Here is a 22,341-nt window from a genome sequence, read left to right on the forward strand (position 1 = left end):
TTAAGAAGTTATATGGTTTAATGACCATAAAATCTGCCTGTTCGCTGTGAAGTAAATCTCCGTTTCCTGACGTCACCGCTGTGTTTATCCGCAACGTTAGGTCATTTATCTTCCAGGATTTTCGAATGAAATTTACTTCTATGGAAGATTTTCTTTGTCGAATTTAATTTTTCGTTGCATAGTCCCCAGATATATGCTAGCTGTGGAATGTGATTAATTAAAATTGTCACACAAAACAATTTTATTTTCTGAATTAGTACTTACAACTACGTATCTATAGTTAAAATTTAAAAACATTATATAAAAAAACTAAATGTTCAAAGTAGAAGAACGTTGAAAGTAAAGACTGATTGTGTTGCGAAGTTGGCAGTGCCGCACCGCGATGTCCCGGTGCCAGTGTTGCCAAAACCAGCGCCCGTAGTTCGAAAACAAGACTCCTCCTTGCTGAAGGTAGGCCCTACTTCTCCCATGCTCGTTCGCAAAGATTTTCTTGACTCGAGAAATAGTTCCTTATATTCAAGGTTCATACTAACTGTTTCAATTGTTTTTGTCATGTATTACAGATATAGTGTGTTTTCTAGGAATTTTGAATTTTTCTTACACAAGTGTACGTAAGGAAAGTACCACGGATTTAAGGTAAATTTCTCACATTCTAGTATAATATTTGAACCTCCGTTGTCTCTTCACGAATGTTAAAAAAAAATTTACAATGAAATAATTTCACTTACAATTATAAGTAGTATTTTTCATCAATCTCTGAATTACTATAACATGATAATGAAATTAATAAGAACAATTGAATAGAGATTTATTGGGGAAAATATTCGAGCCTAGATAGTTCTGAAAATACTGTAACGTCTTACTTGACGCCAGAAATAAAACTTAGATTTCTTAGCTTTCTCTTTAGAAGAAACAAGCATGAAGACAGACTTGAACTTGGAAATTATGGGAAACGTTCTGATGATGAATGTTCGCAACATTTATTTGCCTAAACGGTCCGAGTGAGGTGTTGCGGGCGTCTGATATTGCTGGCCGTTGGTGATTTATGGGTGGAGCGATTATCTTTGGCTTTAAATCATATTTTGATTTTTTTCTTGGTATAACAAAGCATAAATGACATATTAACTTTGTTATCGTCAGGCAACAATCACCAGGCCCATGTCTGGGTTGGGGGGGGGGTCCGTGTGTTGTTTCACGTGTGTGGGTGAGTGCGTGTGGTGCAATAGTTACTCAAGGCCACTGATGTTGACTCTGATTTGCTGAGTCATGCAATTTATTGATACACCTGCATTGCGTTCCTGGGTTAATATTCTAATAATCTAATAATCCGTGTTGAATCTCGACTGGTTTCGATGCGATTCGGTCGTTCAGTGGCTGCTGGAATGTGGCCACTAAAAAAACTGTGCGCTCGAGAAATGTCAACATCGAAAATTAAGTTTCAAATATAAAAAAAGCAACATAGAAATTTCTTAAACATAATGACTTCAGTAAAGAAAATAATGTTACTAACAATATTGGTTAAACATTTATGGAAAGTTGTATTAACGGAGTGGCGTATTGAGTATAATTGCAAACTATATTTTGGAAAATTTTTTTTTGACAATGTTGAATTAATTAGGGAGCAGTGAAATCAGCATGGCTGCCATGTGCGCGTGTGCCCGTGTGTATGATTTGCAGTCTGAAAACTCAAGTTATGAATTTCAACACTGCAGCTATGCAGTTTTTTTAAGTTTTGAAACAAAAGATTACAAAGCACTTTAGCATAGTTTTTTTTTTGTTCCGTATTGGAAACTAGACAATGTGACAACGATGGACCGAAAAAAATAAATTGAGTAGCGAACATTTTGTCTCTAAAAGTAAACGACTGCTAGGTTGTTGGTGACCGACGAACACCGCAACCCCCGAAGAAGTGAGACACTGGCCGCCTCGAGCTCTCGGAGAGAGGAGCCTGCTTTCACAGACGAGAGAGACAAACTCCCGTCGTGCATCTTCGGGGTTTTTTGTTCATTGTAAATAAATATGGCGGTGTTGATAAAAGGAAAGACCATAAACAAGGCAACGGTATTTATTTGTACGCCACCACATTTTTCGTTTGCCGTGTGTCCGTGAATGTTTATTTTGGACAACTCGTGATAACTAATGGACAATTAGGTTAGGTTAGCTACATTATAAATACTTTAAAACATTGTGGACGGTTGATTTGGTTAGGATAGCTACATTAAAGATACCGTGAAATCACGTAAACGGTTTCCTAGCGCTGGATAGCTACATATTAAAAAGTTATTTGCTAATCAACAATGAAATTTAATGCCACGCCGGTTTATGCAATGAGATAGAACGGCGTATAACGTATGAGTAAGCTACATCCCAAATAAATGCACCTGATTGTGGTACGGGGGAAAAAAAAGCGAGCATGAACTCCGGGGGACTTCGGGCGTGGCTCTCTCGTCTGTGAAATGAAGGCTTGCCCTCGGAGAGGCACAGCAGCGCGTGACGCGACCAGACACAGGCCTCGAGCGACCCGGCGACTGCCGATGAGAGCAGGTCGCGGACTCATCCGGCGAAAATAGTCCCCGACCAGAGCGCCAGAAGCGGCGCGCGCCAGGAACCCGCGGCTTGCGACATGCCTCCCCTCCCCCCTCCTCCCACACAGGGCTGCGGGTCGAGGAGATGTCACCGGTACACGCCCGTGGGCATGATGTAAAGAAGAGGAGGTGAAACCGTCCGGCCGCCCAAACGCATCCTCCACTGCGCACTACGTCACCTTGGTCGTACCGCCCGGTCTACACGCAGCGCGCTTACGGGAATACGACGCAGAGACAGTTCATTTACAATCGTTTGAATAGTAAGAGTGACCACGAAGCGTAAAAATACTTTGCTATGTACATTGTATAGCACGCATTTAGAACATACAGTTTAAATAAATGTATTAGCATCCAAACGCGGGGTTTATATTAATAATAAAATCAACGAAGCAATATTTTTCTGCTGTTTCATCACTTCAAAATGTTGATTGTGTCTTGTAAACACAGAATGGTAATGGGAATTGGAATGAATATACTTCGAAAATATTTATTATGAATATTAATGAAACAGATATAATAAACCAAGGTGACGTAGCAAGGGAGCGCGTGGAGGGGGAAAACCTGCGCACGGTTTCACCTCCTCTTCTTTACATCATGCCCGTGGGGGCCCCGGGGCGGCAGGACCTAGCGGCTGAGAGGGCTGGGTTACCAGACCAAGTGGTGGAGCAATCCCTTGGACATTCGTGTCGACGCGGAGGAACTACAACCAGCCAATCACAGAGGCCGTCACGCGACCGCCATTTGCGTTAGAAAGGAAACCACACACTTCAATGATCCACTTGACGACAAAACTAACTCTCAAATATTCGCTTCAACGATAAAACTACACAGCAATGTACGAAATGGCGGCTGACACTGGAATTTCAAGATTGTCGCAAACCAAACATGCAGCAAAGTCTTTCAGTTATTTTACTCTCCCCTTTATTCTTTATTTATTTTCCCCTATCCCCAATTGAGCGTCATTCTCCTGTACGTTGCAATTTTCGTTACGCTCTGATGAGTCATCACCTCGACTAAGACTATCGGTTCAAAAAAGAAAGGGGGTTCTCTCTAAAGTCGGTTTACGGACGATAATTTTACGTGATAACGTCATAAGAAAACACTGATGAAAAATTGCATACTTTTTAATTTTCAAATATTATTTACAGTTTTTGCAAATTTAATTGGAATAATTTGTTTAAATATAATCACGAACAATTAGTTATAGAAATAAACTGAAATCCAATCAATATCAATAAATTGTTAATTTGAAATGACGAAATTGGACAAATAAATCCATTTTTTTTAAATGGCTGCTTTTAAAAAGCCCGCCTTAATCTGTTTGATATTATATAAGATTTTCTCGCACGGTTGGTTGGCCGGTTATTGCACGCTCGACTCAGGCGGAACGTGACAATGAGTCATGCCTTTTTCGTGCGTGCAGCCGGCGTTCATCGACTTATGAGACGTTATCACGTCAAAAAAAAATAGCAGCGTCGTTTCGTAATGCAGCCAAATGCGTGGTGTTTCTTCCGTTGAGATCGTGCAGTTCGTTCGGGGCGACTCGAACAGACTCCATAACGAGCTGGACCACTCGGAGTGTTTACTGACAGCGCCTCGAGGCCAGGGCATTCCGAGCGGTCGTTATGTGTTAGAGAAAAAAATATAGTTTTTCTTTACGAGCGGCTGAGGTTATATAAGCGGCCCCTCCCTTAGCTGGCCGTTTACGTCAACCGAACACGAAAGAAGCGTTCGTCTCACAAACATCGGCCGCCAGACGCCTGCTGACTGCCCAACATGCTGTGGCCACCTGCACCGGACACTAACACAGGACACTCTTACACTAGCGACACAGGCGAGAGCGTGACAAGTAACCTAGCCATACGCGGTGTGACTACTACAGTATATTTTATAGATAAATTGTTCAATTATATAATACATTATATAGTTTTCAAACGATTAACTTCTTTTTTTAAGATATTTCAAGCACTGGAGGTTTTATTTAACCCCGTAAACCTGTATAATATTTAAATAATGGTACCATATGCATCAAATAGCTATATTGTTCCTACTGGGCATATCGTCTGCCATCTATCGGACCGACATGAAAACAAAGCCAGGTTTTCGCACAGATATCGTGGGGCTGTCGGTATTAGTCTATGGTGTACTTGCTATGGCTAGCTCTGAAATTATACAGCCTAGGACATTGCTCGAATAAGGACCAGTGGGTGTGTGTGTGCATATTATTTGTGCGCCATTTATATATATACTCAGTGGTGCGCGCGCAGCCAGTACACACAACACAGGTCGACAAGTAATGCACACGACATATACCAATACATATTTATCTTATTAATAAGCGTCTTCAGTCACTGTACATCAGTGCGGTGCATATGTGAATCGAATGTGTGTATGCAGTAAAAAGTGAGTATAAATAATAGATATATAGTTTGAATAACGAAGAAAACGGAGTCTTTGTAGCAATATAACGTAAACATTAAAAACATCATTATTTATTTTTTTGATACCTACAATTACTATGCAATGCGTATTTCATAGTAATTTAGGAGTTATTTTACTAACGTGATAAAACAAATTTGTCGTGTGATAATATTTTTTCGTAAAAATTGCGAAAAAGTCTCCGATTTTTAACAAAAATTAATTTGGATATTCAGAAATAATAACTGTTTGTTTATAGTTTTAAGTTTTCACATCTGTCGGCAGTCCTCATGTGCGCTTTGAATTTTTTTTTATGTTTTATAAGTCAATAATAAGCTACAGACGTTATAATATCAAAAATAAATAAAGGTAAATAAGGGGATGTTCTAAAAATATTATGAGCTTGTTAATTAAGGCTTTTTGTTTTCTGTTTCATCCTAGGAAGATGACTAACTGCAGTGATGACAAGGTTCAGCAGGCGGGAATTCTTCACCTCCTGCGCCGAGGTAACATGAACACGGGGCATCATGCATTGAAAAAACACGCAGAGTAAAACCTGTTTCCCATCCACAAAAACAAGTGTCACATGTTGCTTTGCGCTGACTGTACGTGCCCACGCACTCGTGCAGTGACTGCAGGCAACAGCGCGGCGCGACCGAGTCGGTCGATTCATTTCAAGGTCATTGCTATCCACCGAGGGATATCTATTTGAAACGCATTTGTACAGCTCTTTTGAACTCTTTGTCGGTTCACAAATTTTCCTCCTCCGGTATTCACCGAACCTTGTTTTAAACCTACAGATGATAACGCGAGTGATAACAGTTATGAACACTTTTTTACCGCTATCAGCTGGAGTGCCCGGCGTTGCCCACGCTGGAAACAGGGGGAAAGGAACTTCTTTTTTTACAAAGTCAGATGTAGACAGTAACGTCAAGTGTGCAGAGTAATTACAGACGTTTTGCCAGCGTATATTTATAGCTAGCCGCCGCGAGCTCCACTGAGCGGACGGGTCTAGTCAAAGGACAGGGTTGTCAGACCTTACTATATGACCGTGTGGCGCACATAGATAACTGACGCACGCTCAACGTTTGTATGTCTACGACATTATGATTTCTGTTATAAAAATTAATTTACCCATCGGACGATCGGTTGAACGATATAAAAGTTGGATTATGTTTAATTGAACTAATTTCTACAGATACAATGAATTTTGTCACAGTCGTAAAATAATTTCATTGAAATTATTGGTAATAACTATTTCGCACATGTTTTATGACATGTTACCACACCCAAAATATTTAAATGAAATTGCTTTTCTACAGCGATAAAATTTGCGATGTGCATTTAAACATAATGCAGTCGCTCAGCGTTCTATCTTAAATACTTTGTATATTATTTAAAATATTAAGTTATGTTAACTCCAACTAAAAGACGAGTACCTTTGGGAAGCACTTTAGACCATAAATCGTATAGACGTTCTCAGCTTATTTTCTCCGGGACGAACCTGCAGCCGCAACTGCTCGCCGGACTTGAGACTCTGCCCGTGTAGTGAGTCAGAGCGCGGGGCGCATGCGCAGAACCCGGCGGAGCGGTTCGTTGACTCGCGCTGGCGGCGAGAAGGCCAAGGTAAGCCACTCCGCTCCGCGGGTTGCCCCTGGGCGTCAGACCGGCCCGCCACACAGCGCTGCGCTGCGGGCTCGACCCCCCGCCGGGCGCAAGGCGTCGCTGTCTCCTCTTCCCCCCACCCACCACCGTATTCTCCGGTGCTGTTCGTTACGTAACAAGTCGCACTGGCTGGCATTTCGGCTGGCGAACAAAACACCATAATCGTAGATGTTTTAAATAATTATTTTGAACACACGCTGTTGCCAGTTTTGCACTTCATGTCATAGAGAAACACTCGAGAAACGGACAAAGAAACACGAATACACAAACACACAGAAAACAAGCCGAAATCAGCCGACTTTAAGTATTAGGAAGCACTAAGAATTCCGCGGAAAGAATAACATCACAGCACAGACGAACACAGTGCGATGGCAGCGACGGTGAATGCAAACAACAAAATTAGACACCACAGAACAGAGGGAAAATTTCAACGATGATACTAAACAAATAATCTATACGAAACAGCGACGCACATGCGAACCCAGCGGTGAAATTAACACAGCGACGACAGCACAGGAGAACACAGAAGGCTTCCCAAGACAAAAACAGTTGCGAGGTTCCCCGACGCAAGAACGAATCGTAGCTATGTTACGTCTCCATAACGCAACCGCAACCAGCATAACCTTGTTTTTTTTAAAATGCTTCTCTACCTCGTGATGATCTTAGTTATGGCGTGGAGGTCACAAGTCAGTGCTTGGGTGTGTACATGCTCTGTGATTAGGTGTGTACATGCTCTGTGATTGGGCGTGTACATGCTCTGTGCTTGGGTGTGTACATGCTCTGTGCTTGGGTGTGTACATGCTCTGTGCTTGGGTGTGTACATGCTCTGTGCTTGGGTGTGTACATGCTCTGTGCTTGGGTGTGTACATGCTCTGTGCTTGGGTGTGTACATGCTCTGTGCTTGGGTGTGTACATGCTCTGTGCTTGGGTGTGCACATGCTTTGCCGTGCTGATAACTGATGTAGAACCCCACACACCTTTCCTGTTTGAATAGATTTGTTTTAATATGAGGAGCGTACTCACAATTTCATTTTTATTGGTTGGGGGGGGGGATAGAACGTATTTGCCTGTTTTTGCTTTCAAACTATTTATTTTTGTTGGTGGGATTTTTTTTTTAAATTTATAATTTCTTACGGTTTCGGGTTGGGGGGGGGGTTCACATTTCCCATAATCCCCCTTCCTTCTTAAGTGTACGCCCCTTGTTATAATTCTATTATTACGTGTATTGTTAAAATCAATTATTATAGCTTACTCGCGATACCTTTTAGCAATTAATAAACTTCTAGCATTGTCCTTAATATAGCGACAGTATGTTTTGCTATTTGCTAATCAGAGAGACTTAAACTTTGGAACAGACACGTGGTACCTACATGAATTATTGACTTAATTCAATTATGAAGTATAAAAGGGTTCAGCGCACTATTAAAAATTCATATTATTTCTACGGCTCCTAACTAGGCTTGTGCTTTCAGGTGATTCTCACCTGGTGATTCTCTCAGGTGATTCTCACCCACGACGTGAGAATATCTATAATATATCCTTAGATATTACTCGATCTGCTAACTGTAAAAATTCATAAATATGTTTGTAATTACAACTAGTATATTAGTGCTTCATAGACACATTAAAGGCATCGTTTGGCAATGCAGGTTGTTCAGAGTTATAGAGTCTAAGTTTCTAAATATATATATATATTTTTATAAAATATCAAGTCCATCTCAGTTAAGAAATGGAGCGTTCTGTTCGTGTTTTCTGCCTCCTCAGATGGAACCAAAACGAATAAGTCACGTACAAGAAATATTAAATGTTTTCTCTTGGTGGCAAACCCTAGGGTAGAACGACTCTATTACGTTACTGACAAATCACGACAGTATGGGATTTATCTCATGTTTGCCAAATTCTTGCTCATATAAGACGTTTCAGCCGCGCCTTGAATTTTCACGCCATTAAAATTATAACAATACGACAATAGAAGACCGAGAAAACTTAGATTGTATGAAAGCAAGTAAAGATATTTATCAAATAAAAATGAGACTGTAATTTATGACATGCAACACTATCCGAGTTATTTGGTTATTTTTCTCTGGTTAACGTACATAAATAAACACAGGTATGTGAAATGTCTAATTCGTAATATAAATGAAGCAAAACTTTCATGATTATTTTTTTTAAGCACTTTACATAAACTTTATATTTTATTTATGTTCTTGCCAAATGCTTTTCATTATTTTTCTCTCTTACTTCAACTTTATTGTTCATATTGAGAGTGGTTGAAGCTCGCAAATCACTCTTTTGGGTGGGGGCTTGCAATGTAAAAGCCGTATTGTTTAGAGATTGGTATAAGTTGGTGCAGTTAGTACTTGCTGTTACTAATAAAATTAACTAACCATAATTAAATCATATATAATGTTAGTTTTCAATCGCCTGAACTGTAACAAGATGTTCGCGTGTGAGTTTGTAAAAGCGCGTGCTTGAATTGCGGCAACCTGCGGTACGAGTGCTGGACGTCAGAGAGGAAGTGTCAAAGAGGTGGGATACCGACATCTTTGTTCCTGCAGTTTGTTCCTAGAGAGTGCCGAGATCGCTCTGTCTCGTGCCCGTAAGGTTGACGTTCCATTACTTGGAAATGTTGTCGCGGTCCTTATCAACATATTAAATAATTACCTTATACAAAAATATATTGGAACCGTAGTGATTCGAACAATAACTGCTCTAACCTCTAGGTTGCGAAAACATTCACCTTTGACCGCCTGGTGATCGAGACATTTACCAGACCGAGAATTAAATAAGGCATTTAAAGAAATAGCACAAATATTCGGATTTGTATTTTTTTTTATTCGACGGAATAATAGCATCGTCCACTAGAGGGCGTTGCTGCCATATTTACCAAGAGCAGAAGAAGTGCTTGGTCGCCTCTCCGGACGGCGGGGACCAGCGGGTGGACAGACGGGTCCTGAGGCCAGTGCGGACCCAGCCTCCGGCACCACATTCCTCGAGGGGGGGCAGCGCTAGCTCCGGGAGGAACAGGTTCGTCTGGAAAGCGGCCATGGACGGTTGAAACCACGTCCTCCGGACCCGGTGCGACCACGGGTTTCCGAGCGAGGCGTGGACGCGCGGCCTGCTCCCGGGGGCGGAGCTACAGACTGCGTGGACCTGAGCGGACTGGGCACTGGGGGATCATCAGCAGACGCGTCGTTCTCGGAGGGGAACCAACCCCCTGGCAAACAATCTCGTCAAAACTCGAACTGGATCAGTTCCCAGTCCAGTTCCGGGCCTGCGGTAAGCGCTTCCACCAGCTCCTGCCTTCTACCAGCTTTCCACACCAGCTTTCCCTCTTTCCTTTCACACTTTATCTGTCTGTCTCCTGGTCTCCTTCGAGGTCTTCCGCTTTCTATTGCCGTGTCCAACTAGCTTTGTTGGTCTCTTATTCTCTTTCCCATTCTCTTCACTTGGGCAAACCATTCCTACCGTGACATAGTTTTGGAGTTAGATTCCCCTTGTTTCTCTTCTTGTTCTTTTTTTTGTAGGTTCGTTCTTTTTTCTGAAAAAAGTCATGTCACGTCCAAGTGGTTTTTTTTTATACTTGCCAAAACCATTTAGTTGCATTCAGTGTCAGAAACAATTTTGTTCGAAGATATTTCATTAAATAAACACATTATTATATGGACAACTAAGTTGACTAAAGAAAACATGGATGGGTCTACAACATCGAGGAAGTGGAATGACGAGAAAAAAATATTAGACGACTGTAATGATCGCGAAGAATGTGAAAATGCTAATGTTAACAGTACTACTATCCCAGACCTCGCAATTGATAAAAAATTGAAAATCATCGAAGAGAGTAGCATCTTCATGAGAAATGAAAATATATTAACACCAAATTCTGGTCGCCTCCATGAAATTGTGAATAATAAAGAACGACCTGAAGCTCACAAGATCAAAGACTGTGATGAAGAAATAAGACTCAAACAATGGAACAACATGTTAAAATAAATTTTTCTGATCACATTTGTGATGACAATGATGATAGGAGCTTTGAAGCTGGTATTGAGAGATTTAAAAAATATTAATAATAAACATGCATGGAAGATGACAGTGGTAGAAGAGATTGATTACACGTCATGGGAATATCCTAACATATTAGTCGATATGTTAAGACTGCTGTGGCTTCGCTTAATGGAAGAAACTATTCTCACCTCAACGAAGTAGCCACCATACTCGAAGAACAGAGGAAAGCTGGTTACATGCAGTGATGACTTGCTTTACCTGCATGCATATACAATTGAAAAAATAAATTATATGTTTATTTAAAAAGTGATTGTTTTATTTCTCGAAGTAGGATTTCTAACTAAGACTGAGTTCTCATAATACTATTACTAAGTTCAAGATGAAAAAATTGGCATCAAAAACTAAACAAATGGAGAGTGATGATTAGGTCATTCCAGCAATTGAGGCATTGGAGCATTGGAGAATTGGACCATTGGAGTACTTGGAGCATTGTAGCATTGGAGTACTTGGAGCATTGTAGCATTGGAGCACTTGGAGCATTGTAGCATTGGAGCTTTTGGAGCATTGGAGCTTTTGGAGCACTGGAGCAATTGGAGTCGACTGTCATGTATAACTCCTCTGATAATACATGCCTTCTAAGAAGACCGTAGAAATCGAGAAATGCTTGTAATTAGATTTTTGTACTTGTAGAATTTACATAAAAATCTTTATTTGTAATTTTGTTGTTTTTTCCTCGAAACTGTCATTTTTGGTAAATTTATTTTATAGTTCATTAAATTATATGTTTCATCAGTCAAGGATCGAACTGAGGATGGATATTGTTCGAATTAATCATTATTTTGATAAGAGATTTATTTTATGAGGTTTGGAATTTCTATTTTCTATTTTCTAGCGTAATAATTGCATAATTTCAAGATAATAACAGTTTATGTCATAATTGACTTACTAGAGGCTGGTAGCTGAGGAATTTAAGCCACTTTTGTTTTATTAAATAAGTGATTTTTTTTACCTAAAATAAACATTTTTTTCATCGTCCAGAGATCCAACCGAGGACATATTTCGATCATATGAATTAGTAAATGAAATAGTTATTTTTTTATAATTTTTGGATTTTTTTTAATTTCTAGCTAAAAAATTAAAGATTTTCAAGATGGCAGCTAAGATGGCCAACAATATGGTGTTTGCCATGGTATACTATTGCACTATAGCGCCCTCCAGCAGATAGCATGTGTACTATGAGACACTAGCACACATTGTATCAATTACTGAAAACAATATGGCGATGGCGCCTTCTAGCAGGCGATGTGTGTTAACTATCGCTCTTGGTAGCTGGTATTAAAAATAAATATGGCAGCAACGCCCTCTAGTGGATGATGCTATTATTCCTTCAAATAAAAAAATTACAAATCCGAATATTTGTGTTATTTCTTTAAATGCCTTATTTAATTCTCGGTCTGGTAAATGTCTCGATTACCGTGCGGTAAAAAGTGTATGTTTTCCAACCTAGAGGTTAGAGCAGTTATGGTTCGAATCACTGCGGTTCCAATGTATTTTGTATAAAGTAATTATTTAATCTATACTAATATTATAAAGCTGAAGAGTTTGGATGTTTGTTTGAACGCGCTAATCTCAGGAACCACTGATCCGATTTTAAAAATTCTTTCAGTGTTGGATAGTACATTTATCGAGGAAGGCTATAGGCTATATTATATTATCAATAACATTAGGGATCCTTACTAAAAGTCCAATTTAGAATCAAATGCGTTGGAGGGGGTTAGATACAACATGCAGTACACGTACGAAGTGTGTGTTGACAATACCGCAGGCGCTAGAAGTTTATTTCCTATTGCCTATTAACATTGTTGCCACGCACTAGATGCCTTATCATTCTTAATTTTCCCATACAAGTAAAAAACACTGGTGTGATATTAACAACGAAGCAATCAGTACCCTCATATAGAATACATAGCGATAGTGTGATGTATATATGTAGATATAAAGAGATAAATACAGATAGAGAGATAAATACAGATAGAGAGAGATATATATATATATATATATAGGACTATAGATGTAGATAGAGATAAATATATATTTAGAGACATGGATAGATTATTTGTATATGTGTTACTACTTCAAACATATTTCAAAACAAAACTGAATGAGGCATTGCAATGTATGCCGAGCATTAGCTAGATAATGGAATCTTTTCAATATTAGTAATCCCTTATTTTTCAGTTTTTTTTTTCTATATTTCTTTATAGAGTCTAGATTACATACAGACCAGGTAAATAACTATAAACTGGCAGAACGTCTGTCGGGATCTGAAAATGATATAAATTATTTTGCACACTTGACATTCAAATTAAGAAGACAATTACTAACTACATCTGATCTCTAAACAGTTCCCATTCACCCTGTGTTCAGCCCGGGCAACGCTGGGTACTGCAGCTAGTATTTTGATATGGACCACAACAACATTTCCAAGGAATGAACGTCAACCTTACGAGCACGAGACAGAGCAATCTTGGCACTCTCTAGGAACAAACTGCAGAAACAAAGATGTCGGTATCCAAGATGGTGGCCTTCAGCAGACGAAAACAAGATAGTGGACATTACTTAAGAATCGAGAAAATTGTTTGTTATGTCACATCCAAAATGGCGGCCATGACATTAGAATTCTAGATGGCAGCCATAACGAAAAGTGCAACATTTGGGGATTGGGGTGCTTGATGTTAGAATGGTTGAATTCAGATGTCGGCTGTAACGAAAAGTGCAATTCAAATGGGTGGGGCATTCGATTCTAGAATGTCGGATAGTTATAGAAATCATAATGGCGTAAAACAAATGGCCGATACAAAATGGCATGATTCAAAATGGTCGCCCAGGTTAAGTTCAAGTTCATCCAATATGGCCGCCATGAAATCACAATCCAAGATGGCGGACACCGACATCGACACCACCTCACACCTCACTCCAGCTCCAGTTTCAGCAGCCCCATTCCTATACTACTGCAATACCATGACATTTCTACCCATCAGTTGCCGAAAAGACCTCACTAGCAGAATCCTATATTAATATGCTAACTGGATTACTCACATAGTTGGGGTCTCGTGAAACATATCATAATTTCATTGCATTATAAAGTTTCACATGGCTACCAAGCCGAACTTAACAAATGAAGGGTGCAGGGGAAAATTCAACAGAGTCCAAAAAAGTTAAAATTGAGGTTATGATTGTAATGCAGTGCTGTCATGCTTTATTGTAACATTGCAGGTTGATAAAATGGAAAAAACGATGCAGTCCAAAGGTATTGCAGCTTTTATTTTTATAGTGCAGGGGAAAAACCAACAGAGTCCATCTGAAACAGGGGAATAACCAACACAGTCCTAGTTCTGACTTATGTTATTCTTGTAGGGTATTGCACTGCTGTGTGTTATATTATCTTTGGCCCAGACGGTTTTTATTGTCTTACGTTGTTTGTGTGTTTGTGTTTATTGATGCAGATTGTATTGTGTTATACCAGTTATAAAAGATTCTTACAATCAATGTTTCATGGTGAATGAAATAATTCTTCAATTTCTGTAGTAACTTGTGTGCAAACAATGATTGACGACGAATTTCAATTACTTGAAAGTGAAGTGAGTGATGAAAATGTACATGCACGTGATGAAACAACAACGAAAAAACGCAAGAAATTTGGTCGCCTCAAAGATGTTACCAAGCAGCTGTGAGCAACGACATTTGAAACTGGAGTTGACTGTCAGTGTAAACGGTTTGAATGTTTTCAGAATATTTCTTTGGCTGAACGAAATGAATTAATAAGAACATTCAACAACATTGGACATGAAGGTGGTACGAATGCACAGAACAGTTATCTCTCAGGCCTTATTTCAACACATCCTGTGGCACGGCGAAGACCAAGGAAGAATGTAGAAGATGCTAGGTTAAATGATAGTTCCTATAGCTACAAAGTTCGTGTGGTAAGGAGTGGCTGTACAGTAGAAGTACCAGTATGCTTTAAAGGGTTCCAGTCACTGTTTGGAATTAAATCCTCCCGGTTACACACAATCAAAACATCTTTGAGAACAACAGGCACGTCACCTATTGATGGACGAGGCAAACATGCTAATCGCCCTCATAAGCTCACTGAACAGACCCGTGAAGCGGTGATGCAGTTTTTTGGTAGTTTAAAGGGACGTAAAGCACACTACAGCTTGAAAGACTCTCAAAAAGTGTATCTTCCAGAGGAATTGAATGTCAAAAAACTTCTTGGGCTATTTTTGACTAAACATCTCAATATTGAGATCTGTTATGAAACATTCCGAAAAATTTTCGTGTCTGAGTTCAACATTGCTTTCGGCTATCCTCGAACCGAAACATGCTGTTGGTGTGATGAACATAAAGCCAAACTCACCGATACCGCTAGAAAAATTGCCAGTGCTACAAGTAATGAGGATCTAGTGAAGTTGCAGGAGGATCATAGGAGGCTAGAAGATGAGAGAACACTTCACCTCAAGAAAGCTGACTGGTTCTACAAAAAGAAAAGAAGTGTCAAAAAGGAAGTATGCAGTCTCCAACTGTTGAGGCCATTGAAATTGATTTCGGGGCAAATCTTCCTACGCCAAACATAACCTCAAGTGAGGTGTACTTTAGAAGACAGCTTGCGTTTTACATCTTCAATGTACATGTTTTATCAAGTGGCTCCTCAATCATGTATGCCTATGACCAGACAGTGGCAAAAAAGGGGTCAGATGATGTTTGCTCAATGCTGTATCATTTTTTCTACACCTATCTGGACACTGGCATTCAAAAGCTTCATATCTTCGCCGACTCATGTGCAGGACAAAACAAAAATCATAATATCATTCAGTTCCTGCACTATGTAACTACAGAATTAAGGCGTTTTGAGATGGTTACTGTTACATACCCGGTGCGTGGCCATTCTTTCATGGAACCTGATAAAAATATGGGTTTAATCCCTAAGCATGCAAAGGCTGAAACTCCTAATGCCTGGAGAGAAGTTATCGAAGGGGCCAGAGCCAAGCCGAATCCGTTTGTTGTTGTATCATGTGGCCAACCAATGTTCAAAGCCTGGGGTGGATTTCTTTCTTCAAAATTGTACAAGAAGAAGCTTCCTTTTGCTATAAGGCCAGTAAAACAGCTAAGATTCGTTCAATCAGATCCAAAAACCGTAGATCACAGAGAAATGTACAATGGAGTGTTCTTCTCTGCACTTGTAAAGGATAAATTGAAGAAGCGGCAGAAAAAATCCACACTGTCAAATCTTCAAGAACCTGCCCAGCTCTACCTTGCACCTATTCCTCTGCCCAATGAGAAGTGTCGAGACCTGGAAATCCTGTCAAAGTTCTGTGAAGATGAGGGATCCAAGGAATACTACAGACAACTTCTTGCTATTCATCAGCACAGCCATGATAATGACATCCCTGATGAGGAAAGTGATATCTAGATGTGTGCTGATAATTTCAATATTATAAAGATATCTGTGGAAAGATACTGTCACACAATTAAATAGAAAAGCATCTTTTTTTTTGCTATCAGAATTTTATATCTTATATTGTTTAATGTTAGTTGAACATAAAAAGAAACCATTGACCTCAAATAATTTAACGAAGGTATATACTCTGTAGATTGTTTCTTGTTGTTTTCAGACTTAATAGTCTAATAAAACATTCAATAATAAACAATATTTCCAGAAATATATTGAGCCTATTACAAAATCCAGGGGAATAACCAACAGAGTCCAGTCACTGTTTCAGTAAATAATTAATTGTGCAATAAAATAAAAACAGAATGTTACTGTATTTTCAAGGGGAACACAACGAGGTCTAAACTAATTTTTTAAATAATTGATACAAACATGGACACTACATTATATCACTTATAACGTTTCAAACTTTCTTTTCTCTCTCCTGCACAATTTAGTTTTATGGACCCTGTTGGTTTTTCCCCTGCACCCTTCAAATGTTCTCACTTCGAAAATGAGATGAGGGAAACACGTCCTAAGGTGGCGGGAATTTCAGGTTGGGACCCGCATGTGTCCTTGATATCTCGACATGACATCAATTAACAGATTTAGACAGGAGTACCCTGAGAAACCCTACTGGAAAAGGGCAACTGCTACCATTTTAATTCACCAGGAATATAAATATGTTCGCCTTGAAGGCAGGCGAGGGATATGGCCACTACAAAGCCTTGACCTATCTTTGTTTAGTTCTTAGTTGCTTATTTACATGTTTACTATGTTGATATGCAGTTTTAGTATTTTTTTTATCATAACCTCAACATAATCAATTCTCAGAAAACCATTTTGTCTCCCAGGCGTTGGTCGACCAAGAAGACTATGAGAAAGCGGAGTTTTGCCTGAACAAGGCCATAGAGTTAAACCCCGGTGACAGCTACAACTTCCTGCTTAAAGGTATTGTTCCCATTTATAAGACAAGATGCCCATCTCACATGACTATCTTTAAACCGAGAATAGTTTGCTTGGTTATTTGAAGGAAAGTAACTTATGGCCCCGACAGTTGATGGAAAGCAATGTATTTAAGTGAATTTTGAAACTAATGTTAACACTGGGAAATACAGGTAACTTAAAATCGATTAAGATTGAATAAAGTGTTACATGTTTTCAAAAACCTTATAACATTTTCTGAAACATTTTACAAAAAAAATTATCGTAAGAAGTAATGTGTTGTTTCATCATCGCACAACTGCTTGAAATCTTACTTGCAAGATGCGTCGAAATACGAAATCAGGACTACAGAACACGGCCGATAATTCTGTCCAAGGCTGTGAAGTGACCTGAGGTTTTTCAAACACAGTCTGAGATACAATTTAATTTAAACTGTGGAGTGATAAATATGATGAAACAACACATTACTTCTAACGATAATTTTTTTTTTTTTTGTAAAATGTTTCAGTTGTATAAGGTTTTTGAAAACATGTAACACTTTATTCAATCTTAATCGATTTTAAGTTACCTGTATTTCCCAGAGTTAACATTAGTTTCAAAATTCACTTAAATACATTGCTTTCCATCAACTGTCGGGGCCATAAGTTACTTTCCTGCAAATAACCAAGCAAACTATTCTCGGTTTACAGATAGTTTACCTCTCCGGGTTCACAAAATATTAATTTGTTGCACGTGAGATTTGATCACCTATTCGTGATTATTTGCACAGTTTTCCAAAGTCGATCCTGTATTTCTTAACTTAATTCATACTAAATTAACACTGTGGTATTCATTAAGTCAAGTTTTCAGAACAAGGCAAATAGCTCTAGGTTTTAACAACTTAGAAGGTGTATTTATTGATATAAAATATTCCAATATTTTTTTTAATGTGAAACCTAAGTTGATGAAATATTGACATACATGCGTACAAGCCACTGGGCCCTGAAAATTGTTTATTTTCCCTTGTGGTTGAGGTAAACAAATCGTTTCGAAATAATAAATTAAAAAGGTTTTAAACAATTGCAAGAGTAAAAAAAAATTGTACCTCTTGCTTGAATGAGTATTAAACGATTTCCATTTCCAAAATTTTGAACAACGCATTTATTATATGTTTGAGTCATGGAAGGTGTCTTTAATGCCTTCACAGTGCACGTAACTATTTACGTTGACTTGTGTGATGTTCAAAGCAGGTATTGGTGTAACGAAGGAGAGTGGTTGTGGCAGGCCTGCTGCTGCAGAGGAAGAGTCCCGAAGAGGCGGTGCGGATGCTGGAGCGAGCCGTGGGTCTGGACCCCGGGTGCTCCCTGGGCCTCAGGGCGCTGGGACGCTTGCATCTCGCGAGGTGAGACACTTGGTTTGTTTCACTCGCCGTGTCTTTTGCTCCCCAGAAGTTGTAAGAGTTAGGAGCAGATGGATCTAGGCCAAAATGAGTTGGTAACTCTCGTTTAGGCGAAGAGAACTTCTTGAGGGTTTTTTTTTTACCCGGCAAAAAACAGGTGTCTTGAAAAATACAATTGTGAATTAAGATTCATCTGAAGATGAAATTGCTTAGGCAATACTTAGTATTGTACACAAATATTGAGAGCTAAATCAAATTATGTTGTATGTGTTTTTAACGTAAGATCTTCAACTTTAATATTCTCCACATAACCAGTTGTAATGAAATAAATACAAGTTAACAAAAATACTTTGTTCAAAATATCATGCTATATAAATATACTATCAACATTGTCAATTTTAATGAGATACGTACCTAAGTTATTAATTGCCCTAAAAATCACAATAAACTGAATATTACTAACAACACAGAAGCAGATGATAGTGCCAAAACCACCAGGAGACGACTTGCCCTCACAACTCTTCCTCGAAAGGGAAAGCATCACGGGTATGATCTGAGTGACCTGAGAGCATCTTGTTACCGCGAATAGAACGGCCATCTGCTGTATGGTTCCCGGCAAGTAAAGCGCGCATGGGCACCCCGAGAGTTAAAAGGTCAAATGGAGACTTAGAGTAAAACAAACTTAAAGTTTTCAGTCTCAGTCTCTATAAGCGCGCGCGTTTTAAAATCTACTCTAATTCTATTTATGTAAAGGTTAAAAGAAGTGTGAGGTCTGGAATAATGGTTCTGTTTCTGCTTTTCACACACAAACACATGTATGTATAGCTTTAAAAGCACTGAATTATAGAGGACAAGGTCTGTAACAAAATAAACAGAACTCATTGACAGCATCAGAAAATCTATTTCACTTCCCTTGTTCTGTAACAATCACTTTTTGGAATTTCGATATAAATAACATTTATTTATGAGCTAGACTAAACATACTAAGTACCTGTGTCTAAAATAGCCCCTACGAAGTTTTAAATTCAATACAAATCACATGAAAAATACCAATATTAATGGATAACCTATGCGCAAACCCAAAACTAGTCTGTGTCTGTAGCACTTGATTGCGAGTGTCTAACAAAATGGTGGTAAGTGGGCAATATTTTTAATTGGGCCATGTAAAGCACAGGTACCTTACATGTAAGAATTAAATTGCAGCCAACTGCTAAGGCTATCTTCGTCGTTCTTAGCAGCTCAGAGTGTTCCTTCCTTCTCCCCTTTCGAACCTTTTCCATGCCAGACTGCTGTTCGCTCCCTTCTCTTTGTCCTGTGTTGCGAAACGTCACTTTTGAATAATTTATCTTGTATGTTTTTTCTTATTACCGTGTATCTCCTCAACAGAAATATGATCCCAATATTGTGTGGTCACTGTATGCTTCAAAATAAATTTACTCCCAAATATTTTAACCAAATTTTATGCTTGTGTAATATGTTTCTAACATGCTATGATGTTCACAGAGGTGACATGCAGAAAGCTACCGAGGTTTTCTCCAAGGGCATCCTTCAAGCCTCGCTGCACTCCGAGATAGAAGAGATCATGAAACTGAAGAAAATAGTATCTGCGGGAACCATCAGAACAGTGAATAACGTGTGATGGGAGCTATCGTAATGGATCGATTATATATAGAGCTCAGCTCGGAAGGAAACACTTTATTAAATTTATTTAAGGTACAAAAAACTCTTAACATGCCTCTGACAATGACACTTCATTTACTTTACTAGAGCAGAATTTATTTGTATTTTAAAATAATAAAAACCACATGATCTTTGATCGTTTTGGTCACTGAAACATTGCAGATATTTGATGATGGTTAGTCGTTTGATTATATCCTTCCACAAAAAAAAACTGTAATTTGTATGGATGCAAACGAAACATGTGGTCCTCCCCTTAATTGCATCGAAATTAGAAATACATATTAATTCTCAAAGAAACCTAGAAAAGAATAAATTATGTTTTTTTAAAAAGTTAAGAGTTTTAAAGCCCACCTTAAACTATCATCTTGCAGGTTTCTCAGATGTTATAGGGGGTTTATGAAAAAAGGTGAAAGGGTTTTCTGGGCTCTAGTCTGTGTATGATCGGTGGTTGGCACAGACTCTAGCTGGTAGAGCAGAAATAATGGTGGATAGAGTGGGTATTGGGTAAAGCCATGTGGCAAAGGTTACACGGATGGGAGCAGGATTGAGGTTGGAATACATGGGCTGTTGGCCACCCAGTTTACCTTATCAAAAACTCAGAAAAACACTAGTGTTGGGTACGAATGGTTTATTAATGGAAGCTACAGTCCAATCTAAGAGCGATCATGCTGGCACTGTATGCTAGAGTCGGGGACTGCTGCATGTTATACATGGATAGACCCACTCATTTGAATGGTGGGAAACATTACCAAGAAAAACACACAGAAAGCTTTCCAAATGCTTCAACATGTTTTCAAGGAAGATGCTATGAGCCACACACAAGTTATCAAGTGGTTTGGGTGCTTTAAACATGGTGAGATTAGTGTTGAAGACTATGCTCGTTCTGGGCGCCCTTCAAAATCTTGAAACATTAAAAAAACATCCGCCAAAATATCAACGAGTATCGTTGTTTCACGATCGACGAAATTTCAGAAGAGACAGGAGTGAATTGGAGTTCGTGCCAGCGGATTTTGACTTAGGATTTGCAAATGAGGCATGTTGCTAGTACCAGTACACCTGAACAGCTGGCCAACTGCCGCCCTCGTCGACACATGGGCCAACCACATTTTCGTGGCCCAGAATCTGGTGCCACCAGCAGACATCATGTCGAGGTGCTGTTCAGTGCATATGGCCGATAACATCGGCGAGGGGACCGCATTTGACATTGCTCAGGTGCATATGAGTGTCTGAAGTTGTAGTAGAAGGTCTGAGTGAGGAATTAGTGCTGGGACTGCAATGGATATAAAACAAATAAATTGGACTCGGACCATGACAGCATTGGCCAGCACAAGCGCCGGCGAGTTTATACTATTGGCAGGACACCCTGCCAATAACACATTTAGTAAGCCCAACATACTTGAGGACCTTGACCATGACACACTTGTAACCTACCGGGATGCACTGCAAAGACTTCTGAGGGAAATGCAGGGTTTTGCATTGCATCATATGTAAAGCCTTGGTATGAGTTAAAGTTAACATGTTGGTTCCTGATCCATAGTGAGAGTTACTCTGCTAGGTGTTGTTGGTTAAAGATGTGTATTGAACTGGAATTTGGTATACCTATGCAATACATATGAGAATGGTAGAAAAAATTAAAACTTTGCCGTCGCCCGGGTGTGTTCGAGACTCGGTGGTGTTTCTAGCGGGAAGGCTGTTTTCTTGCAGCGAAACGTCTCCGGGAGGGCGCCAGGCTAACGCATGGTTAGCCACGAGGTGGGTCGTGAGGTCTGAAGGCCCCTGCATGGCCCACTAGGAACGACGGTGGTTTTTGTGATGTTAGGGGTCCCTAATGCCTGCTGTACTATTGGCCCTACACAGCATAGGATGCTGATCCCTAACTGGATTGGGGGGGTTTGCAAATAACGTACACGGTTTTTTACTATCGTTTACACGTCGCGAACAGAGTGTGTGGAGTGGACGTTTAATTACGTAGTAGTTACACTTGTAATTACATTCACATGATTTCCCTACATAAAGTACACTATCATTATACAATGGGCACTCTGACGCACCATCACTAAAATTACGTCCTCACGCCAGTCGAGGTTGAGGGAGAGAGTTTGATTTGAGTCGCCGTATGCTGCACTGCCCCGCGCAATGTGTTGTGCGGGGAGTGTGATATTTACGCGGTTGGG

The 22,341-nt window shown here is 39.5% G+C and overlaps 1 protein-coding gene across 1 annotated transcript; it reads left to right on the top strand.

Annotated features, from left to right (window-relative positions):
- Window positions 1-387: 387 nt before the first annotated feature.
- LOC134535340 (uncharacterized) lies at window positions 388-20,321 on the top strand. The gene is made up of 5 exons (XM_063374409.1): window positions 388-450; window positions 5,445-5,509; window positions 17,019-17,115; window positions 18,373-18,490; window positions 19,991-20,321. The coding sequence occupies exons 2-5, from the start codon at window positions 5,465-5,467 to the stop codon at window positions 20,124-20,126; spliced, it is 396 nt and encodes a 131-aa protein (XP_063230479.1). The 5' UTR covers window positions 388-450; window positions 5,445-5,464; the 3' UTR covers window positions 20,127-20,321.
- The last annotated feature ends 2,020 nt before the right edge of the window (window positions 20,322-22,341 follow it).

Source organism: Bacillus rossius, chromosome 8 (assembly GCF_032445375.1).
Source record: "Bacillus rossius redtenbacheri isolate Brsri chromosome 8, Brsri_v3, whole genome shotgun sequence".
NCBI classification, from domain to species: domain Eukaryota; kingdom Metazoa; phylum Arthropoda; class Insecta; order Phasmatodea; family Bacillidae; genus Bacillus; species Bacillus rossius.